This window comes from Panthera onca, chromosome A1, assembly GCF_046562875.1.
Source record: "Panthera onca isolate mPanOnc1 chromosome A1, mPanOnc1 haplotype 2, whole genome shotgun sequence".
NCBI classification, from domain to species: Eukaryota; Metazoa; Chordata; class Mammalia; order Carnivora; family Felidae; genus Panthera; species Panthera onca.
Window position 1 is genome coordinate 27,312,418 of NC_138339.1, and position 21,282 is coordinate 27,333,699.

The 21,282-nt window shown below is 39.9% G+C and overlaps 1 protein-coding gene and 1 pseudogene across 1 annotated transcript; one reads left to right on the forward strand and one right to left on the reverse strand.

Moving 5' to 3' along the window:
- Positions 1-96: 96 nt before the first annotated feature.
- AMACR (alpha-methylacyl-CoA racemase) lies at positions 97-19,720 on the reverse strand. Its single transcript, XM_060634444.3, has 5 exons — positions 19,375-19,720; positions 16,310-16,453; positions 15,087-15,247; positions 11,564-11,750; positions 97-1,571 (listed from the first exon to the last, which is right to left on the reverse strand). The coding sequence occupies exons 1-5, from the start codon at positions 19,619-19,621 to the stop codon at positions 1,162-1,164; spliced, it is 1,149 nt and encodes a 382-aa protein (XP_060490427.1). The 5' UTR covers positions 19,622-19,720; the 3' UTR covers positions 97-1,161.
- Positions 5,055-8,853, forward strand: LOC144615956 (protein SET-like; annotated as a pseudogene).
- Positions 19,721-21,282: the final 1,562 nt, after the last annotated feature.

Consider the following 21,282-nt stretch of genomic DNA (forward strand, 5'->3'; position numbering starts at 1 on the left):
AAGAGGTAATAGGGGTCTGAATGAAGTCAGCAATGGATGTTGGGCAGAGCGGATCGGTATGGAGCCATGAAGATGAACACTGACAGCACTTCACTATTGAGATTCACTTCTTTAATAAATATTTACAAAGTTTCCACTATGAGCCAGGCACTGATCTAGGAAGTGAGGATTTAACAGTGAACAAAACCTATAAAGCCCTTCCTAAAGCTTCCATTCTAGTGTGCACTGGTTAAGAGATAGTTGGTTAAGAGGGCTGGGGTTAATCAGTATAATGTCAGTAATAATACACGAGGTGAAGAAAAATGAAACGGGAGAGGGGAAAGAAAGTGATAAAGTGGCTGCCATTTTAGGGAGGGGTCAGGAAAGGGTACTCCCTAAGGTGACATTTGGGCAGTGGCCTAAATGAAGTGAGGGGTAAGCCATGGGCACACTGGGGGCAGAGGCAGATGTGATGGGAATTGAGGCCAGAAACCTGTAAGAGGAGGAAGAGTCTAGCAGGATTGTCTGATGGTGGCAATTTACTAAGAGACATGGTAGGTGATGCTAAGAGGCAGCCACACAGAGCCGGGCTCTAGTCCTGTGGTCTAGCTGGACAGTGGGGGTTATCTGAAGGAAACATCAAGAACATTTTCTAAAATTACAATTCAAAGAGGCTGGCTGAAAGATTTTCTTACCACATTAAAAGGATCAGACTTTTCTAAGGACTTCATTTTGGTAAATAGTAGAGCCAACGTTATTTAAATGAGTCACAAATTGCTTTTTAAGTGCTATTTCAAGGACTTTCTTGAAAACTTTTCAGAAACTTAGAAGCAGAAGTAAACTTTAGGGGGGAAAGGCTTTATTTAATAAAAACCATTATATTCATCTATTGAAAGTATATTATTCATATCTTAATATTAAAAATATAATCTATCAAGTAAATTGAAAAGCAGAAAAACTGCCACAATTTAATATTAGTAAACTAAAAACATTCCTAAATCAATAATCATGTTAACCATTTTCAGAATTCAATCATTACAGTGTACTCACAGTCTTGTTTCTTGATTAGAACAGCTGGTCTACCAGGATGCTGTTCCTTCGTGTTTCTGTGCACACAATTTTATGTATTATCCCACACTGAACATGTAATATTCAATTCACTTGAGCTGTGAGGCCTGGAATTTAGAGATTAGCTCGTGGCTTATTAATTTCAATGATTTTATCTGAGGCAAGCTGATTGATCTCTACCTGACTGAACCCAAACTCTTGAAGTATCTCTTCAGTATGTTCTCCTACAAAAGGATCCCTCTTGGAAGAAGGGAGAGCGGGGGTGTCTGACAGCAGAGGTGCAGGGCGGGGACTCACATTCTGCTCCTCATCAGTGATAAATGAGCCTCGTTCTTTGTTATGATCATGCTGGGTGACCTCTTCAAACGTCAGAACTGGAGTCACACACGCATCTGTGCCATCGAAGATCTGACACCACTCTTCTTTGGTCTTCTTTGCAAATACCTCTGCGAACCTCCTCTTCATTTCTGGCCAATCAGTCATGCTCATTTGATTAGGAAGCTCATCAGACTTTAGTCCAAGTCCTGAGAATAAAAACACAACTTCTTAAATTATTATGCTTTGGGTGGAGTGGTTATAGTCAATAAAATGAGTTTTGACCTCACCATAGTGTCCCAAATAGGGTGTCTTTAAGGGTTTCTCAGATGGGTCAAGAGACACAATTCAAACTCAACTTGGAGCCAGTAGCCGGAAAGGGCAAAGGTAATAGGGTAGCAAGACTGAAAACAGACTTCCTACTGCCAAGATTTTATTATTTACATTTCACCAAAAGTAGTCTATCTGTAAAGGTCTAGTTTCCAGAAATTGATTTTTCCCTGAGTAGGTTTTCAAAAAGAAATTTCCTCAAGATGTTATTATCTGTCATACTGATTTCAAATAACCCCACATTTTATATAGTGTTCCCAAACCCTACGAAATATAAAATTTAAACAACTTTACACATGACTACCCCAGTTTTTAAGGAAGAAGCCTGATGATAAATGATTAAATTCAAGATTGCAATTTAACATGTAATATTCATCTCCTTTTATTTTGGACAAATAAAAGAGCTCTAGTTAAGCAGTGATATTTGACTCATTACCCTCTTACAAAACTGCTGTGAACTAGGAACAAAGGATTTGTAAGGTACCCAAAGACCCATGCAAAAAATTGTTCCTACAGCAAACAGGACAGAAAGTGGTCAACCAGTCAAATCATGAACGGGGCACACAGACTTTTGTGTCAAGCATGAAGGGGATCATGAAAAGCTCATCAACACATAGTGGAGAGAAAATGAAAGCATTCAGCTGGGGATTTAACAGAAAGGATGGCTTCTTGGCCCAGGACCTGCTCACTGCTTCCTTTATTAACTACAAGCACCTACCCCTGCAGACACACCTGAACTCCAGTGCTGATTAAATTATACCCCAAAAGCCACTTTACTAGAGTTTGGTGTAAATGTCATTTTCTATTCCCACAAGGAAGAGAGTTTTTAAATGTGGATCTTAGAGTGGAATAATCATGAAAGGACCTTCGTATGCATGTGATTTTGCAGAAGTTCAGTCAAGTTAATCTAATAATTCTCACTTTTGTCATCCTTTCCTTCCCTATCATGTAGAAGAACGATGACTAATTAATTGCATGTAAGCTGCTTTGAAGAAGAAAATCCCTATAAAGGAAAGTAGATATGAATACTGCAGGCCCTTCTTAGGGTTTTGGGATATATAAGGAAATAAGGAGAACTCACATAGTTCTGGATAGTTGTGAAAAGACACCTGTGGGATAAACAAGTAAATTTTCCTCTGACCCATTCATATACGAGGAAAAACACTGAGCCATTACTTCAGCTTTATCACTATAATCTACACACACACAAAAATGTTCCTAAGGATGTCTTTTACTTTTCTTCTTTTTCCTGACTACCCCAAACTCTGTGACTGAAAAACAAATAAAGTGTCCAGTTAGCCAAAAAATAGTGATTTAGATCATAGCTACTGTTATAAATATCTTTGCATGCTTTTCAGGTTTTTTTTTAATCAGAATGTGATCAGAATCATAATACTAAATAAAATTGGATCTCCCTGATAAAAGACATTATAAACAGACTAAATAAAATATGCTCTCCCTGTAACAGACATTATATTTGAGATTAATGGTCTCACAGGTTAAAGTTTGTATACTGGAAAAAATACTAGAAATCAAAAGACTCCAGCTCCTACCCCTAATTCTGACACCCTAGCTTTTCCACTGTCTTATTATCCTTTCTCAGCCCATAGTTTCCTATCCTGCCCATGACTCTTATCAAGGCCACAGGACTAACTACCAGTGGTTTAGGATACGCTGTTTCTTGTGCTCTTGACATTCCTGTATGGTACTCTAAAACCACTCCCCTACATGAATATAATTGTAGATTGCAGCTAGTTTTTATAGCATAATCAATTATTAAATTTAAACAGACTTTTAAGGACTGGCCTGTAGACTCAGACTATTTAAAACCTGGGAAAGTATGTTTTGATTTCCAAAAAGTGATCTTATATATACATGTAACACATACACATACATACACACAATTACACAAAATACTTATTATTTTAAGTACATGCCATAAACTTTACTGCTCTGTAACACAATATTAGGCATATATTAAACAGTTAAAAATTCATGTTGTAAGTATGCAATGATACATGTACAAAGATTAATGTTTATTAGTAAATAATAAATATTTGTTACAATGCAAAGCTGTGGAAAAAACATAAATGAACTTGAATAAGGAAACATTTAAATTTTAGTACAGGCGTACCATACAGTTTCATATGCTGCTAGGTATATCATGAGGGTGCAGAATTTTTGTATTGCCAAGAAAGGACATCTTTAGTATACTGTTGAATACAAAAAGACAGCTATTAATTGTAAGTTTGGATAATTTTATATTATATATAAATACAATTTATAAATAAATAAAACAACCGTGTTGGTATGTGCACAGAAAAAGTTCTTGAAAGCCACATCCCAAACTTCCCCCAAGTGAAAGAACAAGAGAGAATTTTTACTTCTTTACAAATTCTGTATTACATTCTTTTCTAAAACACATATTATTTTGAATTACTTTTAATCTTTTAAAAATTGTGGTAGCATAAAATTTATAGTAATTCTATTTAATTTTTTGAGGACCTGCCATATTACATTCCCACTAGTAATGCACAGGGGGTTGCAGTTTCCTCACAACCTTGACAATACTCGTTATTGTCTGCTTTTCTTTTAGTAAGATTTTGAAATTTTAAAACAACTTAAAAATTCTCTACTACTTATCTGAATATACTTGTAAGTGTCTTGTTATCTCAAAACGTCATGAAATTCTCTGTATTTACAGATTTTTTTTTGCCCCAGAAAGCAGCAGACATGCAGTACGGTAGAATTTTTACCTTATAAAAACCTTGTGTATTATGTTAAGATTAAAGTATGGTCTCGGGGCGCCTGGGTGGCGCAGTCGGTTAAGCGTCCGACTTCAGCCAGGTCACGATCTCACGGTCCGTGAGTTCGAGCCCCGCGTCAGGCTCTGGGCTGATGGCTCGGAGCCTGGAGCTTGTTTCCGATTCTGTGTCTCCCTCTCTCTCTGTCCCTCCCCCGTTCATGCTCTGTCTCTCTCTGTCCCAAAAATAAAAAAAAATAAAAAAATAAAAAAAAAAAAAAATAAAGTATGGTCTCAAAGATCTCAAATATAAGGTAAAATGAATAAGGTAATAAAATCAGTCTAGATGTGGCAGCTTGTCCAGCTGGGCCTGAGAGAGAAGTAATGTATATGTGATTAATAAAAGTAGTACTTTTGTAAATAAATCTTGTGAAAGAAAGAAAATGCTGTGGCATTTTGGCATGGACTATATAGATTCACCAAAGCTGGCTTAACATGTTAAGCCGGCCTGAAGCACAAACCACCTGTCAGCCAAGGATCCCTCGTAACTTTGAACGGAGAGAGGAGGTTAAGGACACCATACAAGGCTGTGGATACAAAGACAGGAGGCTGTAAAAAATCAGAGTGGTTACAGAGTTTAGACTTAAAAAGAGAAAGCCCAGGAGAAAGTGGTCAGAAGATGAAGGGCTGGAGCAATCAGCCTGCTAGAATAATGTCTCGTTTCATTTTCAGTATTTCCAGAAAAACTCACTCCTTGTGGTGGAGTGTGGATGTTAGAAATGATCATTCCAAACACATATGTTTTAAGATAACAATAAGACATGCCAAGGAGGGAAGTTAACTTCTGGAATGGCAGAGCAAGAACCTTCAGAAACCTGTTCTTGCATAAAAGCAACAGAACCCTGGCACAAACTGTCAGAATGAACTTTTTTGTAACTCTGGAAATTAGAAGTTTACAACAATCCAAAGAGCATTTATTTAGGAAAAACAGCTGCATCTCATAAGATCAGTAAGCCTTGTGGTATTATAACTTGCACTAATTTCTCCCTCTCTCCCCAGCTCTGTGGTAGTCATGAAAACCAACAGGCTCTCAGTCACAGCTCTGTAAAACAACTAGCAGGATAACAGCCACTTGCAGGACGGAAATGAGTTGAGAGCTTCCCCCAAATCCCATCCCCCAAGAACTGCCATTTGTCTAGCAGCTCCCTGAAAGGCTCCATTCTCATGGCTTGTCTTTATTTGATCTGACTTGGAGCTCACAATGCCTTATTTCTGGAACACTGTTAACATTTATCAAAAAAAAAAAAAAATCAGTGACAACTATTTAATATCATAGCTATCTGAGGTGGCATTCCCTGTTGGGATAAAAAGAAGCTGACAAATAAAAGAAAAAAAGTGGGGAATAGGATGTTCATGGGGGGCTTTGAAATGCTCCAACATATTTCCAGGAATTTAGAAGGCACATATATAGGGCTATGAGTATGCCCAGGAAAGATCTGAGAAGGTCCTAATCTTTCACCTCTGGCTGACCCTGAGTCTGTACAAGCAAGAAGTAAAGACACAGAAAAGGATGGGAAATTTATTGGTTCAAGGCATTTAAGGACATCTCTATCCAATTATTACCTGATGACCAAGCTAACCAAACAGACTTCTGTGACTGCACATACCAAAGAACACAGATTTAGTCCAAGAAAGTCATTACATAAACAAATAGCAGCAATAATAAATCCAGGATAGGGGAGAGGGAAGGGAAGTGAAGACCTGATTTCCCAAGTGGTCATTTTACATTATTTCAAATATCCAATTTCAACAAAACTTGTGAGACATGCAAAGAAGGAAGCAAATGTGGCCCTTACACAAGACAAAAAGGAATCAACAGAAACTGTCCCTGAAAAAATCCAGATACTGGACTTACTAGACAAAGACTTTAAATCAACTAGTTATTTTAAATATATTCAAAGCACTGAAGGAAACCATGTCTGAAAAGTTCAACAAAATTTGAGAATGATGTTTAATCAAAGAGAATATCAATAAAGAGTTAGATTGTTAAAAAAGAAGCCAAATAGAAATTCTGGAATTGAAAAGTATATAACAAATAAAACTTTCATTAGAAGGACTCAGCAAGGGGCACCTGGGTGGCTCAGTTGGTTGAGCGTCCAACTTTGGCTCAGGTCATGATCTCGCGGTCCGTGAGTTCAAGCCCCACGTTGGGCTCTGTGCTGACAGCTCAGAGCCTGGAGCCTGTTTCAGATTCTGTGTCTCCCTCTCTTGCTGTGCCCCTCCCTCATTCATGCTCTGTCTCTCTTTCTCTCAAGCATAAATAAAACATTAAAAAAATTTTTTTTTAAAAAGAAGGACTCAGCAATAGACATGAACTGACAAGAGAAAGAATCAGCAAACTCAAAAAGAGGTATACTGAGGAAAGAAATAAAAGACAATAACAAAAAGAGAATAAAGAAAAGTGAACAGAACCTCAGAGACCTGTAGGACACCATCAAGAATACCAAAATATGGAGTCATCAGAGCTTCTTCCAGACATGCGTCTTCCCTTGTTTCCTGGACTCTCTTCACAGCATGGCCCCCAAATGCCAGTCTTCACTCTCACCTCAAATGAAGAAACTGAGACTGCCTCCTGCCTCCAAGCCAGAGGAGACAGCACCCTCTCAACCCTTGCCAAAGGGAGAACAAGAACAGCCAACAACTGAACATCCTGATGAAGTACAAATGGAACAGACAGACTTAATGCATAAGCCAGTGAGAAGACTTTGAAAGTAGAACATAAATATAAGAAACTCTGCCAACCATTTTTTCAGAAGTTGGAATCAACTGCCAAAATCCCACAAGGGGGTAACAACCTTTGTCAACCACCCACAAGTGTCTGCACTGCTTGGGAAGGAAGATGAAGAGGCACTACATTACTTGACAAGAGGTGAAGTGACAGCATTTGAAGATATTAAATCAAGTTACAGGATAGATTTTTATTTTGATGAAAACCCTTACTTTGAAAATAAAGGTCTCTCCAAAGAATTTCATCTGAATGAGAGTGGTGATCCATCTTCAAAAGCTACTGAAATCAGATGGAAATCTTGAAAGGATTTGATGAAATGTCCAAGTCAAATGCAGAAGAAAGCCAGCGGAAAGAGACAGCATGAGGAACCAGAAAGCTTCTTCACCTGGTTTCCTGACCATTCTGATGCAGGTGCAGATGAGTTAGGAGATGTCATCAAAGAGGATATTTGATCAAATTCATTCAAGTACTACTTGGTTCCTAATATGGATGATGAAGATGGGAACGGAGAAGGGGGGGGGGGGGGGAAGACTGGAAGATACTGATGAATAAGGAGATGAGGATGAAGGTGATGGAGACGATGACGAGGGGGAGGAAGGGGAAGATGACTAATGGAACATTAACAGGTTCCAACCTTCCTTTTGGGATTTTCTCCAGTCCCTGGGAGCAAGTTGCAGTCCTTCCCCCCACCCCTACCTTAGCTCATTTGTCCTGTTTTTTTGAAGTCTCTTTTCTCTCCCATTACACCATGGTTTTCAACTTATTTGGGGGGGAAATACCATGAGCAGAATACAGTGGGAAAAGAATCTCTACCCCTTTCTCTTCGACATTCAATTTTTATCCCTTCCTGTCCCAACAAAAACTTAATGGAATCAAAGCTACTGTGCTCTGTGGGAAAAAAGAAAAATTTTCTACTCCCTTAGCTCTGCTGGAAGCTGGAAGGTGGTAGGCCCCTGTGTAGTAGTACATAGAATTCTAGCTTTTTCCCTCCTTTCTCTATTGGGCTCAGAGATTACTCTGTGTCTGTATATGAATATGGAAGGTTAGCATTTACCAACATTTATCTGCCTACTTCCTCCTGTTTAAAAAAAAGAAAAAAGAAATTTAAAAAATGGGGTTATAGAAGGTCAGCAAAGGGTGAGTTTGAGATGTTTGGGTGAGCCTTTTGACAACATGGCTTCTCCGCTGGCATGTTTAATTATGATGCTTAACGGACATCTTTGCAGTTTTAGATGACATTTTTAAAATAAAATTCTCTCCTAATGATAACTTGAGCCCTGCCACTTGAGGGGAGAATCAGAAGAACCTGTAGGATCTTATCTGAAATTGACATTGTCTATTGTAATTTTGTTCCCGTTTATTTTTAATTTTTCTTTCTGCTTCACTGGAAAGGAAAGATGATGCTCAATTTTAAATGGTAAAGTCCACAAGCTGTTTTGTTACAAGAAAGCTAAATGTGTACATACACACACACAAATACCAACATAAGCATTAAGGGAGTCTCACAAGAAGAGAGACAGAAAAAAGGCAGAGAAAATCCTAGAAGAAAAAATGTCTGAAAAATTCCCAAATTTGATGAAAAACAAATTACTTGCACATGCAAGAATCTCAAGGAAATCAAGCAAGATAAACTCAGAGATCCACACTTAGAAGAAAAATGAGCTCAGTGAGGTTGCAGGAAATAAGATCAATATACAAAAGTAACTACTTACTATGTATTTCTATACACTAATAACGAACAATGCAAAAATGTACCATTTACAATTGCATCAAAAATAATAAAATTCTTCTATAAATTTAGCAGCATAAGTGCAGGTGTGTGCACTGAAAATTACAAAGTATCATTGAAAAAATTCTAGACCTCTATAAATGAAAAGCATCATATATGTTCATGGGTATTAAGGCTTAATACTGGTAAGATGGCAATACTCCCCAGACTGATGCACAATTCAGCACAACACTTATCAAAATCCCAGCTGCCTTTTTTGCAGAAATTGGCAAGATGATTCTAAAATACATATGGAGGGGCCCCTGGGTGGCTCAGTCGGTTGGGCGTCCAACTTCACTTCATGTCATAATCTTGTGGTTCATGGGTTCAAGCCCCATGACAGGTTCTGTGCAGATTGCTCAGAGCCTGGAGCCTGCTTCAGATTCTGTGTCTCCCTCTCTCTCTACCCTTCCCTGACTCACACTCTGTCTCTCTCTCTCTCTCAATAATAATAAGCATTAAAAACAATACATATGGAAATGGAAGGGACCCCGAATAGTCAATCTTAAAAAAGAACAAAATTGGAAGACTCACACTTCCTAATTTCAAACCTACTACAAAGCTACAATGATCAACACAGTGTGGTACTGACATAAGGGTAGACATGTACATCAATGGAAGAGAACTGAGTCCAAAACTAAACCCTTACAATTATGGCCAACTGATTTTCAACAAAGACGCCAAAACCATTCAATGGAGAAAGAATAGTCTTTTTGACAAACAGTGCTGGGAAAACTGGATAGCCATATGCAAAACAATGAAGTTGGACCCCTACCTCACCCCATACAAAAAAATTAATCATAATTTAACAGAGACCTAAATGTGGATGTTGAAACTATACAAATTTTAAAAGAAAAAACAGGAGTGAGACCGTAAAATTGGGAGTTCTCTGAATAATTTCTATGTAATATTTACTAAAGGCTAAGTATAAAAATGTGCTAATAGATCTTACATATGTTATTAGAACTCAACAATAGCTGTAGCAATTGTTTAGAACTCAAACTAACATTTGTTTTCTTTTTCTGTTGATTTATTTTTGAGCAAGAAAGAGACTGAGCGCAAGCTGGGGAGGGCTAGAGAGAGAGGAAGACCCAGAATCTGAAGCAGGCTCCAGGCTCCAAGCTGTCAGCACAGAGCCTGACAAGGGGTTCAAACTCACAAACCATGAGATCATGACCTGAGACGAAGTCAGATGCTTAACCAGCTGAGCCACTCAGCCTCTCCTAACAAAATTTTTTCAATGAGTTTATTTTACCATTGTCATTTAGAATTGCCTGTGAATGATGATGACAAAAAGCTGACTGATGGGCACCTGGGTGGCTCAGTCCGTTGAGTGTCTGACTCTTGATTTTGGCTTAGGTCATGATCCTAGGGGCATGGATTGTGCCCTGTGTTGGGCTTTGTGCTGAACACGCAGCTTGCTTAAAATTCTCTCTCCCTCTCCCCTTCTGCCCCTCTTCCCCACTCACACTCTGTTTAAAAAAACAAAAACAAAAACGGACTGAAGTTTAGTCAATTTTATTATTACGTTTAAATTCTCTATAGACAATGCATAAATATACAAGATTTATGTCAGGTACAAACTTCACCTTGCTATATCCCTCCTGCCTTCTAAGGCCCTGAACCACCGAGGAAAGGGTGTTGATCCCTCTGTGTTCAGCCCCTCAAATAGCATTGTTCTGTCCCTAATTTTGAATTAATACCTTCCATTCTTAGTTTTAATTTTGGAACAAAAAGACTTTTATGATCTACATAAACCATTTTGTTGTTTGTTTTTCCAACTATATTTAAGTTAGTGAAGTTAATATTGTTGATCATAAAACGCTTTCTGATGCTAGCAAAAAACAATGATTTCAGCTATATGCAAACAACTTTGAGTAGTATATTGCATCTGAAAAACTACAAAACACAATGAGACTCCAACCGTGAAGTTGAAAAGACAGACACACCATGACCAGCTTGTCATACCTCTTCAATGTATATTCTAAAACTTCTTAGCTATTCATTTACCTGTAAAGTAAACTTCAAATTCAAACATGTTACAGGAACAAAATGTTAGTCTGATTGTTTAATTAGAGAAGAAGAGATCGCAAATTCTCCTGCTAACTTGTGGCCACATGCAAATGAGACAAGAATCTGCAAGAAAGGTAAACTGTAGAAGCATCAAGTGATAATAACATATTCCAACAGAATCTTATTCACCGAAGTCACTCTGTGCTCTGGCACCCCATGGGGGCATCTATCAAGGAATGAGAACTGGCAGAACCAGCACACCATTTCTGAGAATAAGACATGGGCACGCAAGGGCAACATAAATATCTAACACTGCTGAGTATGAAATTGAACTCGCATAAAATGGATTATTTTTTAAAACTCTGAGCTATTTTATAGACTTATGAAAGTATCTGTCAATTTAAACATAAGGGAAATGCCCCACAATATAATTACAATTATAATCATAAAGTGGATACATAATAAAAGACATAATGAATTTAAAAGGCCTAAAATCGAGGTTAAAGAACACCCACAAGAAAAGGGGAGGGAGCAGGAGAGGCACAGGAATATTACTTACCTTTGATTAGCAGCTTGTAGAACTGGGGTTCTACTGCTCCCACAGCCATGAAGCCCCCATCTGCTGTCCTGTAGGTTGTGTAGAAAGGTGCTCCACCATCTAGCATGTTCTGTCCTCGAGGTCGTTCCCACAGTCCTACTTGTTGAGATTTCCACAGAAAAGAACTTAGGTATGCCGTTCCTTCCACCTTTGGAAAAGAAACAGTATACAATATGAATCCAGACATTTAAACTATAAAACAACAATTAATTTCCACTTAGTTTTTTTTTTTAACATTTGTGTAACAATGTTTCTTAGAGTACAGGAAGACTGTATCTAATTACACAACTTCTTGATATTTCAAGAAAGTGTGTTAGAACAGGTTTATGATAGAGGGTTTCTCCACTATTCAGTTCAGAAAATACAGTTCAGAAAAGACTTAGAAGGAACTACTTTTGTTGTTCTTTTCAAATAAGACTGCCAAATGTTGATAATGTTTGAAGCCAAGTGAGGGTACACGGAAGTTCATTATATATTCTCTCCATAATTATATACATTAAAAACTTTCAGGATAGGGGCACCTGGGTGGCTCAGTCGGTTGAGCCTCTGACTTTGGCTCAGGTCATCATCTCACAGTTTGTGGGTTCAAGCCCCGCATCGGGCTCTGTGCTGACCGCTTGCTCAGAGCCTGGAGCCTGCTTCAGATTCTGTGTCTCCTTCTCTCTCTGCCCCTCCCCGGCTCATGCTTTGTCTCACTCTATTTCTCAAAAATAAATAAATGTTAAAAAAAAAAAAAATTTTTAACTGTCAGCATAAAAAGTTAAAAATAAAGCAAAGAGCTTTTGAAAAAATCTTTCTTTTGGTCTCAATACCTATAAACACATACACATAGGTAATAGGAAACTATCACATTTTAAAGGTAAACCACATTACAGTTAAATTTAGCATACTCTAGCTTGACTCCAAGCCAAAGAAAACTATATCTGAATATTTAATATACCTTAACAATCACTAGAAAGTTACACAATTAACATAAAATATGAGCAGCAGATATACAGGTTTTCTGAGTCCAGACAAACTAGTTTGGGAATGCCAACTTCCCACTGAGTTCTGAAATAACAGGAATGGATTCACATCTTCAGGTATAATTGTCACAAGGCTGGATGCATGTGGCTCTCCAGAGAAGAATACCTCCCTACCCTCATGGCTTTATGATCCTAATGATTCTCGAACCCCAAGGAGAAGGCCAGCAAAGCACCCTCATATCAAATAGCTGGAATTGGGGGTCCACGGAGTTTCTCACAGTTACTGGCTATATCTTTGGAGACATCCCAACTTTCCCTTTAAACTTGAAATCTCACACACACCTGATTTTATGGCTCTGACAGCTGACATACCAAATAGTATGTCACAGGGGCGCCTAGGTAGCTCAGTGGGTTAAGTGCCCAACTTCAGCTTAGGTGATGAGTTCACAGTTCGTTAGTTTGAGCCCCATATGGGACTCTCTGCTGTCAGTGCAGAGCCTGCTTTGGATCCTCTGTTTCCCTCTCTCTCTGCCCCTTCCCTGCTTGTTCTCTCCCTCTCTCTCTCTCTCTCTCTAAGATAAATATTAAAAGAAAAAAAAAGATCAATCACACACCACACTTTAGAGATGGACACAGAGGACATGCAAATGTATCCTGATAAAAGTATCAGAAGGAAGAGAAATAGCACAGGGTTTAGCCTGTGAGAAGGAAGCATAAGCTAAGCCCCCAAGATAAGGGCCATGGAAATGGCTTTTGCAAAAGGTCACCAATGACAAATCCAATTTACAGTGTTCAGATCTAAACTCTTGAGGCCGGTAACTGGGTGGCTCAGTCAGTTGAGCCTCTGACTCTTGATTTCAGCTCTGGTCATGATCTCATGGTTTGTGAGTTCAAGCTCCATGTAAAGCTCTGCACTGACAGTGTGGAGCCTGCTTGGGATTCCCCCCTCTCTCTGCCTCTCCCCCGTTCGCTTTCTCTCTCTCAATAAATAAACTTAAAAATATATAAAAAATAAATAAACTCTTGAGGTCTCTACTGACACCTGACCCTCTGACCATTCCTTTTTTTTTTCTTTTAGCACTTTCTTTATCTTTCGTTTCCATGGAAACACTCCTCGGTTCTCCACTTTGCTCTCCTTATGCCCTGACTTCTCCTCTACTGCCCACTCTTCAAATATGGTGCTCTGTCCCCTTCCTTAGAGGACCACACGGTCTCATGTGGCTTCCAAATGACAATAAAACCTGTTTCTAGTTTCTAACTTCGAGTACTCACTCTGTGGGGATATCTGAAAGAGACTTCAAACTTGAAATGACCCAAACTGAATTCCTCTTATCATACAAGAATAACAACAACAATAATACCAAGTTCTTACATAGCACCTCCTCTATGCCAGGCATTGTTTACACACCGAACAAGGCATCAATTCGCTTAGTTCTCTAACAATGCTATGAGGCAGTTACCATTACTGTCTCCATTTTACAAAGAAGAAGCCGAGGCACAGGGAGGTAAGTAACTCACCCAAGTCCCAGAACCAGTCAGCGGCAGAGCTGGGGTGGAGGAAACAGGTGCCAGAATCCGTGCTCTTAACCACTGACCCATACTGCCTCTTCCATTGGCAGTCTGCCCCCAAGGTGCCAGTGATGCCATCCACCAGGTCATCCAAGCCAGAAACACGGGAGCCACCCTTGACTCCTCGCTCCCCCTTTACTGCCAACGCGTCACCAGATCCTGGCAATTTTATGTCTCCAATAGCCCTCAGATCCAGACCTGTTCCACCATCAATGACTTTAGTACTTGCTCGTATCTCCCAGCAACAACCCAGTAACTGTCCCTCTGCCTCCAGTCTTGTCTTCCTCAAACCCATCTTCCTTCTCCCTCCAAAGATCTGTCCAAATGCAAATACATATGTAGAATGCTGGATTGGGCTCTTATCAACTGGCTGTGAGAACTTGGGCAAATTTCTATGCTTCAGTTTCTCCTTTCTTCAAATAAAGTATTCCAACTGGAACTGGTGTTTTGAGGATTAGGAGAAATCGCACAGGGAAAGCGCCTAGCATAACGCAAGGCACGTACTCAGTGCGTGACAGTGAAAAAACTGAAGCTTCGTGATGTTGGAGTCTCCCCTGCAAACTGTAACAGGAAAGTCTAGACTGACCCAATTTTACTCTAGCACCCTTAAGAATCTTCTCTGTCTGCTAAGGGGGACTTCCTTCCCGAGCCCAGTTTTTAATGAAGATTGCTTGAAAACTGTATTCTAAGCACAAGAAATGGCAGGCGAAGATTGTTGAAACCAACGCAGGAATCAGATGAGTCATGAAAAGTTTAGAAAACTGATTCTACAAACAAGATACTCAATGAAAGGATATGAGGCTATTAAAAAAAAAAAAAAGGATATCCTGGATAATTTGGATTCAAACTTCAAATCTCATTTATCTCTTATTCACAAAACAATCTGAGGCAGCCGCCTATCATACTTAGAACAACTGGTAGGCTTATCACCTCCCCCAGTTAACACTTACCATGCTGGCATCAATGACCTGACCTTTGCCAGAGCGTGTGCGTTGAAAAAGAGCCAACAAGATGCCCAGTGTGCATATGAGGCCACCACCACCAAAGTCAGCCAGGAGATTCAGCGGTGCATACGGATTCTCACCACTTCTGCCAATCTTTGACAGAACACCTACATAATTTAAAGAAATCAAGGAACACGAAATGTAAATTTAATGTCACTTTTAAATAGATACATGAACATCTTACGAGGAATAACCAATCATTCTAGTTGCGGACATGGTGAAAACCGGTACATGATGCTTTTCCAAATCTAAACCTAGTCAGCATATTTATAAACAGGCTTTTCCCCCAACAAGACTCCTTGTTTTGTTTTGTTTTGTTGTTGTTTTCTCTCTAAAACTTTATTCCAAATAACACTTTCAGAATTTTATTGCTAAGTTTTTACTCACTGAGTTTCGAGGAAAAAATTATTGTTAGCAATTTAGATTATGGCTTACCAACAGTTATGACCCACTTTCAGTCTTATTAGAGATGCAAGAAAATAATCAAACACAAGAAAAAATAAAGTAATTCTATTTTTAAATAGATGGAAAAAACAATTCTACCCACACTCTTATCCTCAATCTTTAAATGTGTACTCACAGGAAATTTGAGGCCTTTATTCAACAACACACAATTTCTTAGAATTCTAGGATCAGGCCATTCTAAGACCTGTTCTCACAGGCAAAAATTCTAATAAAGTGACAATATGACCTGAAAGCTACAGGTATTCATAGAAGTCTAAAATGGTGACTCAGGCAATGATTCAGAATGGAGGTGGAAAGGGGAGTTCAGATCAAACTCTATCAGCATTTTAGAATTGTACAACAGCAGGTGGCTCCGTTGCGCAATGGATAGCGCATTGGACTTCTAGAATTGTACAACAGCCATCCCCATTACCACCAAGGCTCTTACTTCCTGGCAGGGTCTTGCCTGAGAATTGTAGTGAGAAATGTAGTAAGTAAATGTTACTAGTGAGAGTATATTATCCCTCAAATGTGTCAAGTCAGAGGGAAAGGGGTTGGGAATAAGTGTTCTATGACAAACCAACTCTTTTCAAACCATGCTCTCCTTATTGATTGTGATAAATATTTAAATTTTCACCTTTAAAAAATTCTTTTTAGTTGGTGTAACTGTAAATCTTGACTGGGAACAAAATAAAAGGTGTAGAGAAATTATTTTGTCAACATACCTGACAAAGCCAAATAGTTGATGTCATGGCCTGCTACCCCGCAGAATCTTCCTGACTGGCCAAATCCACTCAACCTGGCATAGATGAGCTTTGGATTCTCCCTCTGCAGAATCTCCGGGCCTAGCTGGAGTTTTTCCATAACACCTTAAGAGAAAGGGAACAAAGATTTTTTTTTTTTTTTTTTTTAAGAGGGATGAATTGAGGATAGGAACAATCCTCTCTCTGTGGCAAACATAAAATAGCACTCTTCCAAATCATACCGATAACGTTTGTTGTGGGTTTTAGCACGTTTCCAATAATTAAGGACACAGAGTGAAGCCACCATTTCTGGAATGTGTGACTTCTGCCCCCAAATCCTATTTCCTTCCAGCCCCACCTTAATTCCCTTCAGGCATATCCAAGTTCCTGCAATCCCCATAGTGGGCCATTCCTTCCTTTAGTCAGTGCCTTTATAGTTCCCCAAATACTCTCCTTAGTAATTTATTAGAAATGGCTTGTTCTCCTAGAACAGTTACCCTGGGGCTGAATTTGGTCAAAAATTCACTTTCGAAAGCCTTTAAGGTGTTTTCTTTTTCTGTGCCCCCATCATCCGCCACCTTCTACCTCACACTGTGCTTTTGTGTATATATTCCATCATCTTCCCCTCAGTTTAGAAGCTCCTCTGGCAGGATTCACACCTGATCTGTTTCCATGGGTCTCTGAAGTGCCTAGCATGGGCATCTTCACAAAAAAAGCTCACCAAAATGTCAGTGATAAAATTTGCTACAATACCATCTAAGAGCTCTTATGAATAAGTATAGTATTTATTGCACAAAATTCAGATAACTAGTATTTTTAACCTCCTGGGATTAAAAATAATGAAGACTATATATTTACAGTTTTGTCTTCCTAAAGCTATAGTAAATTACAGAAAACTCTAGTCTTCTACCTAAACACCAGCCACAATCCTCTCACCTGGCAGCTACATCTGTATTCACAGCTCCATTTTCCTTCTTTTTTTAAAAATTTTTTTTAAATGTTTATTTATTTTTGAGACAGAGAGAGACAGAGCATGAATGGGGGAGAGTCACAGAGAGAAGGAGACACAGAATCTGAAGCAGGCTCCAGGCTCTGAGCTGTCAGCACAGAGCCCGACGCGGGGCTCCAACCCACGGACCGCGAGATCATGACCTGAGCCGGAGTCGGATGCTTAACCGACTGAGCCACCCAGGCACCCCTCTATTTTCCTTCTAATTGCAAGATCGTGGAGTCAACCATGTCGAGCCTCTATCTTTAAATGGGGCATTATTAAATTATGATATAATCCTAATTATTAAATTATTATCATCCTCCAATCTGGCTGTGTGAATAAATGATTTAACATTTAATATGCCTGGTGCCCCACAGATCTTCAATTCATTCACCAAACATTTACTGACTTCCTGCTATATATCAGGCAAAGCTTTGGATTTGTACTTTGAGCAAGATTGCCCTGGGAGCTGAGAATGGATCCAAATTGTGCTAGACCCACATATCATCTTTAAAAAGGCTGTTACAACAGCGTGAAGGAAGCTACAGAAGCTAAGGAGGATTCCTGATAACTGAAAGCAAATGCAGTTAAGAATATTTGGAGTCATGGGCAGAGTACAGGGTTTGGATTCAGGCAGCTGGGAGGGTACTGGTTCCATTTAATGAGAAAAACAACACAGGAGGATGGGAATGCAAGCTAGTGCAGCCACTCTGGAAAACAGTATGGTGGTTCCATGAACTAAAAATAGAACTACCCTATGACCCAGCTATTGCACTACTAGGTATTTACCCAAGGGATACAGGTGTGCTGTTTCAAAGGGACACATGCACCCCCATGTTTATAACAGCACTATCAACAATAGCCAAAGTATGGAAAGAGCCCAAATGTCCCTCGATGGATGAATGGATAAAGAAGATGTGGTATATATATAAAATGGAGTATTACTCGGCAATCAAAAACAATGAAATCTTGCCATTTGCAACTACGCGGATGGAACTGGAGGGTATTATGCTAAGTGAAATTAGTCAGAGAAAAGACAAATATATGACTTCACTCATATGTGGGCTTTAAGAGACAAAACAGATGAACACAAGGGAAGGGAAAGAAAAATAATATAAAAACAGGGAGGGGGACAAAACATAAGAGACTCAAATATGGAGAACAAACTGAGGGTTGCTGGAGGGGCTGTGGGGGGTTGGGGGTGGGCTAAATGGGTAAGGGGCACTAAGGAATCTACTCCTGAAATCATTGTTGCACCATATGCTAACTAATTTGGATGTAAATTTTAAATAAAAATAAAAATAAAAAATAAAAAAATAAGTAACACAAGAGGAGATGTTATTCTCGGAGGTAAGATAATGTGCTTGTTTTGGGATTTATGGAAGTTGCAGTGCCTGGGAGATAAGACAGCCAGTTAAGACACGTGCACAGTCTGTGTATTTCAGAGGTCTATGGCTCTAAAAGATGGAGGTACGATTATCAATTTGGCCATCATCTGTCTATAAAAAGGTGAAAATAGTGGGGATGGAAAAGGTGGCTCCAGGAAGCAAACTGTAAACCAAATTGAGCTGAAGCTGGAAGGAACTTGGAACACCAGGATTTACCGCAGAGAATGTTAGCCTGGGTCTAGATGCTTTAGAGGGTACACCAACCCCCAAAACGGTAGAAAAACGACTATGTACCTACATGCAATTTTCCAGGAAGGCAATCTTTGGCTTTCCTTAGATTCTCACAGGATTCGGGACTCTCAAATAATTAAGACAAGCACAAATGAGTGATTAGAAACAAAGAGAATCTGGGGGAGGGGGCGGAAATGGGTATAAGGAGAACAGGGGCAACCTCAGTATCTGAGATTCCAAGTATAGATCATCTCAAGGGGGGACTGATCAACAATAGCAAAACGCGACAGAAAAATCTAGAAAGGCAGTGACAGGAAAAGGTTCTGTCGGCAACAGAGCGTAGATGTGACGGGCTCGTACGGCCCAGCCCCTCCCTTCGGCGGGGACCTTTCCGCGTCTGGTCCCCCGTCGGAGCCGCAGAGGAGCCTGGGGCTCACCGTGGCGGAAGGGCTCCAGCACCACGTCCGCCTGGGCGCACAGGCGCCTCAGCACCAATGCCCCATCCGGCCGCTTCAGGTTCACCGCCAGCGAGCGCTTGCCCCGTGCCATGAAGCTGACGTCCCCTCTGGCGCCCGGCCGGTCCACACGCACCACCTGGGCCCCGAAGTCCGCGAGGACCATACCGCAGAACGGGCCTGGGGCCAGGCCGGCCAGCTCCAACACCAGGATACCCCGCAGCGCCATGGGACCCGGCTCTCCAGGTGAAGAAGTCTCAGGCGGCCCAGACCGAGCCTAGACCGCCCGGGAGGCGGGCCCCAAGCGGTCCCTCCCTCCTGCGCCTGCGCAGGGCCCTCCCTCCTCCTCCTCCTCCGGTGCAGAGTCTGTACATGCGGAGGATCCTGGCCCCGCCTCCTGGCTAGTCCAATAGGTGGTTTTCCTTTCCGTTGGCTGCTTTCCCTTTGAGGGGTTGCGTGCCACTGGGTTCAGGCAGGCATTCTTTGCCTCCCTCTGCAGACCTTCTGTTAGAAGTTAAAGTAAGGCTTGTTAAACATTTTAAGATTTCTTTCTTTATTTATTTCTTTCTCTTTCTCCCTTTCTTTCTTCCTTCCTTCCTTCCTTTCTTTCTTTCTTTTCTTTCTTTCTTTCTTCCTTTCTTTCTTTTCTTTCTTCCTTTCTTTCCTTTTCTTTCTTTCTTTTCCTTCCTTCCTTCCTTCCTTTCTTTCCTTTTCTTTCCTTTCTTTCTCTTTCTTTTCTTTCTCTCTCTTTCTTTTTCTCTTTCTCTCTTTCTCTCTCTCTTTCTCTCTTTCTCTGTTTCTTCCTTCCTTCCTTCCTTCTTTCCATCTTTCCTTCCTTCCTTCCCAGCAAAATCTAGTCTAACCAAGCAGCACCAACAAAGAGGTGGTTAGGAGCATTCTACCCCCAGGAGTTGGGAAGAGGCTTATATACACAAAAACAAATAAATCATTGATTAGCTCTAAATAGATTAAAGTCTACTTGGCTGTTTGTGATGGGTTGTTCTTAGTTTCAATTTCATTAACTGAGGCATTTACAGGGTTAGAATTTGGTTTGCTTAGTAGGTTGCCAGGGCATTAGAACTACATCAGTCTAACAGCCTCCTTGTTTAATTAATACAACACTTCCTTGTTCTTGTCTAGCCTATGTTACTACCTTTGTTCAGACATCAGCTTCCTTACCCTCTTGTTTTATTTCTATTTTAAAAAACTTGAAAAGAAAGTAAATTGCAAAGAATGTTACAGAAGACATCCAGATTGACACAATATTTTTTTGTATTTGCTTACAATCTATTGTTCTAAAAAATAAACAGTACAGAAATAGCTTAAGCTAACAGCCAGGATCAGATTCACATGAATCAGAGATATTGCCCAGCATCAAGTAATAAGCTCAAAGATAAAGGTCATGGAAAAGCTCAGCTAAATCAGAAGTCTGGAAAATCTTACATGACTCTTCCTTCTTACATTGGACACATATCCCCTGTTAGAGGCTGAATTAAGTCCCATCAACCTTCATATATTGAAGTCCTAACTCCCAGTACCTCAGAATGTGACTGTATTTGGAGATAGAGCTTAGAAAGAGGTAATTAAAGTAAAATGAAGTCATATGGATTGGTCCTAATTAATATGGCTGGTGTCTTTACAAGAAAAGATTAGGACACAGAAAGCAAGGACTGAGGGATGACCATGTGAGGACACAGCAGAAGGTGGCTGTCTATCTGCAAGCCAAGGAGAAAGGCCTCAGAAGACACCAAACTTGAAGATACCTTGATCTTGTACTTTTAGCCTCCAGAACTGTGAAAAAGTGTTTTTCTGTTGTTTAAGCTACCCAGCCTCTAATGCCTTATTATGGCAGCCTGAGCAGACTAATAAAACTATTAAGAAGGTTGGGGG